The sequence below is a fragment of the Nematolebias whitei genome, chromosome 11, assembly GCF_014905685.2.
Source record: "Nematolebias whitei isolate Nwh7 chromosome 11, NemWhi1, whole genome shotgun sequence".
NCBI lineage: Eukaryota > Metazoa > Chordata > Actinopteri > Cyprinodontiformes > Rivulidae > Nematolebias > Nematolebias whitei.
Window position 1 is genome coordinate 18,835,029 of NC_056508.1, and position 3,507 is coordinate 18,838,535.

The 3,507-nt window shown below is 40.4% G+C and overlaps 1 protein-coding gene across 1 annotated transcript in view; it reads left to right on the forward strand.

Annotated features, from left to right (window-relative positions):
• Positions 1 to 2,944: 2,944 nt before the first annotated feature.
• nup210 (nucleoporin 210) overlaps positions 2,945 to 3,507 on the forward strand; it is a 39,105-nt gene continuing 38,542 nt past the window's right edge. Inside the window, exon 1 of the mRNA XM_037683967.1 lies at positions 2,945 to 3,091. Coding sequence (XP_037539895.1) covers positions 2,946 to 3,091 — 146 coding nt within the window. The 5' untranslated portion in view covers position 2,945. The remainder of the gene's footprint in view (positions 3,092 to 3,507) is intronic.

A 3,507-nucleotide genomic window follows, 5' to 3' on the forward strand; every position in this document is an offset into this window, starting at 1 on the left:
ATATATTTTTTTTTTTTTTGTATGCGTTTGTTTTGTTTTAGAGGATGAGCAGAAAATGACCGAACAGTAAGTTTGCACAACTTACAACTTTAATAAGCCAGTTGTCACAAACTACAAAACAACTCTGAACTCTTTTCTAGAAAGACTAAACCACATGTTGGGGTTGAAACTAGAATATGATGCTTGCATCATATTCTAGTTTTTTTTCATATTCTATGATTTTTTACAGCCCCCTGTTCTCAATAAAAGCAGAGATGGGTGCAAATGAACAATTTTCATCTTCTAGACCAAGGTTTTTACAGAGAACATGTTGAAACATATGAAGAACAAAATACAGATTTCCATTTATTAATGACACTTCTGCATTCATCTTATTTGGAGGAACTAGAACCACAAACACGACCTACATTTACTCAAATGCAAACCATGTAACCCAAATAAGAAAACAATACTCAACCCTGAAAAGTTAGAAACTTTGAGCCTGTCTCATAATGCAGACATGCAAAATCTTTGTTTTGTATCTACAATCATTTAAATTTTTACTTTAATTTAGCAGATAAACTTTAAAAAAAGACCAAGTTTGTTTTAAAATTATTTTACAGCCCCAAAGTTCTTTCAGTCAGCCTGTCAGTTTAGGTATTTTGTTTGTCGCCTCTTTGTCGCGATGCTCTTTTTCTTTTCTCTTCCTTCTTTTCTGCGCTTCGCTGTCATATTTTTTGTTGTCCGCCATTGTAAAATAATATTCCCTGATGCTCCTCCCCAATAAGTAAGATGCGTCAAAAGTGGACCAATAACAAGCAAGCATTCAAGATGGACGTTTGCCAGAACAAATTGGAACATTTTTCATCGGTGCTGTCAAAATCATCATAGTCATTGATTAAATTCTGACACTGTCCATTCACAAAAACATAAAACATCCTTCGGGGCCCCCGAAATGCCGGGGCCCCGGGCTGCAGCCCCTGTAATCCCCTGCTAAAATCCGGCCCAGGGTGCACCATTGAGAGCCTGCTGACAGGCTGCATCACAGGGTGGTACATGAACTGCATCATTCAGAGCCGGAAAGCACTACAGAGGGTGGTGCAAACAGCAGAGGACATCACTGGTAGAAGTCTCCACACCATCCAGGACATCTACCACAGCCGATGTCTGCGTAAAACATGCAGCATCATTAAGGACCACACCCACCCAGCACAAGGACTCTTCCATCGCCTACCCTCAGGCAGATGATACAGGAGTCTGCTATCACGTACAAAAAGACTAAAGGACAGTTATTATCCACAAGATGTCAGATTACTGAACTCTTGATAATAATACTGAACAATTGACAATAACATTGCACTAAGCCACATCTGTGACACCTAATATGTTTATTGCTGCTGCATTATGTGGCTGTATCATGTGTGTCACTACCATACCATCATAAATGATTTCAGTGTTACTTAATACCTGTGCCACAACCTGTGTAGTTTATGTTAGTTATGTGCAATATATATAACCTGCATTTAAGCTTATATTGCTACCTTGAAATACATATTCATACAAATTCATCCCACTTGCACCGTTATATTCTACCATATTGTTACCATTTTTCTTTTGGACCTTGAAACTTTTATATTTCATTTTCACTTTTTGGCACTCTCTTTTGCACACTTATTGCATGCCTTAGTATTTCTTGTTTGTTTGTTACCACACCATACCAATATACAAAATGAAGTAAATCAGAATATAGACGTAAAAACGATGCAGATAATAAATATGACGACAAACCAGTGTAGAGCATACAGGTTCACAGCATAGATCCTCTGGTGTTGAAAGCTACTGAATAGTAGTGGGTTTTTAAACGGGATTTGAAAACCGAGAGGGAGGGGGCCAGTCTGACAAGCAGAGGTAACTCATTCCAAAGTCTTGGTCCAGCTACAAAGAAGGCCCTGTCACCTCTGCGCTTAAGACGAGTTCCTGGAACTGTGAGGAGCAACTGGTCCGCTGACCTCAGGGAACGTGGTGGGACATACGGTTGTAGCAGATCAGAGAGATAGTGGTGTGTGTGTGTGTGTGTGTGTGGGGGGGGGGGGGGGCGAAACTGTTCAGTGATTTGTAGACATACATGAGTATTTTGAACTGGATTCGAAGGTGAACCGGTAGCCTGTGCAGTGAGTATTGTTCTTTGTTAAGAGCGAGTCAGATCAGTTCTTCTCATCCTGACCATTTCATTGTACTGTTGGCCTTGTGTTAACCTGCATATGACAAATAAACAACATAACAAAAAAAATAATAATAATTTGTACCCATCTTTTATGATTGTCCACTGTTGTCATCACTCTTTGTTAAAATTCCAGTCTCTCTTGTAAATGAGTCCCCAAGGCTCAGTGGGACTAACCTGTCTAAATAAAGGTTGAATGATTAACAGAACAGCATTGTTAAGTGATTCGATTCAGTTCTGTTCGGTTCAGTTCTTCAAATGAACACTGTACCTTTAAGAACAAGGTGACCTCCCCCCTCACTGTGACGTTTCCTCCCCAGCATGCTCACCAGAAGTCAAATGGTTGCTAATGGCGGGTATTGTACAAAACACTCGTATATTCTGATATTCTTTGCTCGCTGGTAGTTTAAACGCGCAGTGGTGATTTTCAGAGTGTAGTCCCTCGTGTTGCGACCGATTCTCATTTATAGAAGCAGCGCAGGAGTCGAACAGGAGGAGTTGTAGAGAGTTGTCCTCGTGCGGCGGCTCTAATGTGTCAAAGTGAAGCTGGGCAGGAAGGCGGCGTGTTGGACTCGAATTTATTAGCTTCAGGCTATGCGAACTCACGGGCCCGTCTGCTTCGTCGCTTCAGAGCCACAGCTGGACAAATAGTGACCCCCATGAGACAGAGACGGTCCAGCTTCTGAAAAAGACTCGGCGTCCATTCATTGAACCGTTGGTTCCGTTGCACAAACCACCGGAAGCGATGCTGCTGCGCGTGTTGGTGTTGATGGCCGTCACCAACTTGGCGGACGCTTCTTCCAAGCTCAATATTCCCAAAGTGTTGCTGCCGCTCGCAAGAAGCACGAGAATTACCTTCACTCTGGAAACTACCGAAGGCTGCTACAGATGGTGAGTCAATACATTTAAAACCAAACACCACAATTACTAATAAATGTTCTATTAGAGAAGCCTTATACACTTATGCATGCTCACAACCACACACAAATAGAAGCAGGGATGTTTATGTAGGCTTTATATGTAGATATATAGATATGTATGTGAGTGTATATTCATGTGTATGTATGTATGTATGTATATAGGCGTAGGTATGGGTATATATATTTATTGAAACTTACTGCAAAGCCATGAATATTTTAAGTTCTTTATACATATGTATTTTGTTGCTGTGTTTTGTCATGTTCTTTGCAGGTGAACAGACAGTGGCCGGGTGTTTTGAAGTGTGCTCTATTTGTATATATTTCTTATATTTTGGAGTCTTACTTTGTCTTTTCTTTTTTTCTATCCTATTAAAAAAAAAAAAAAAA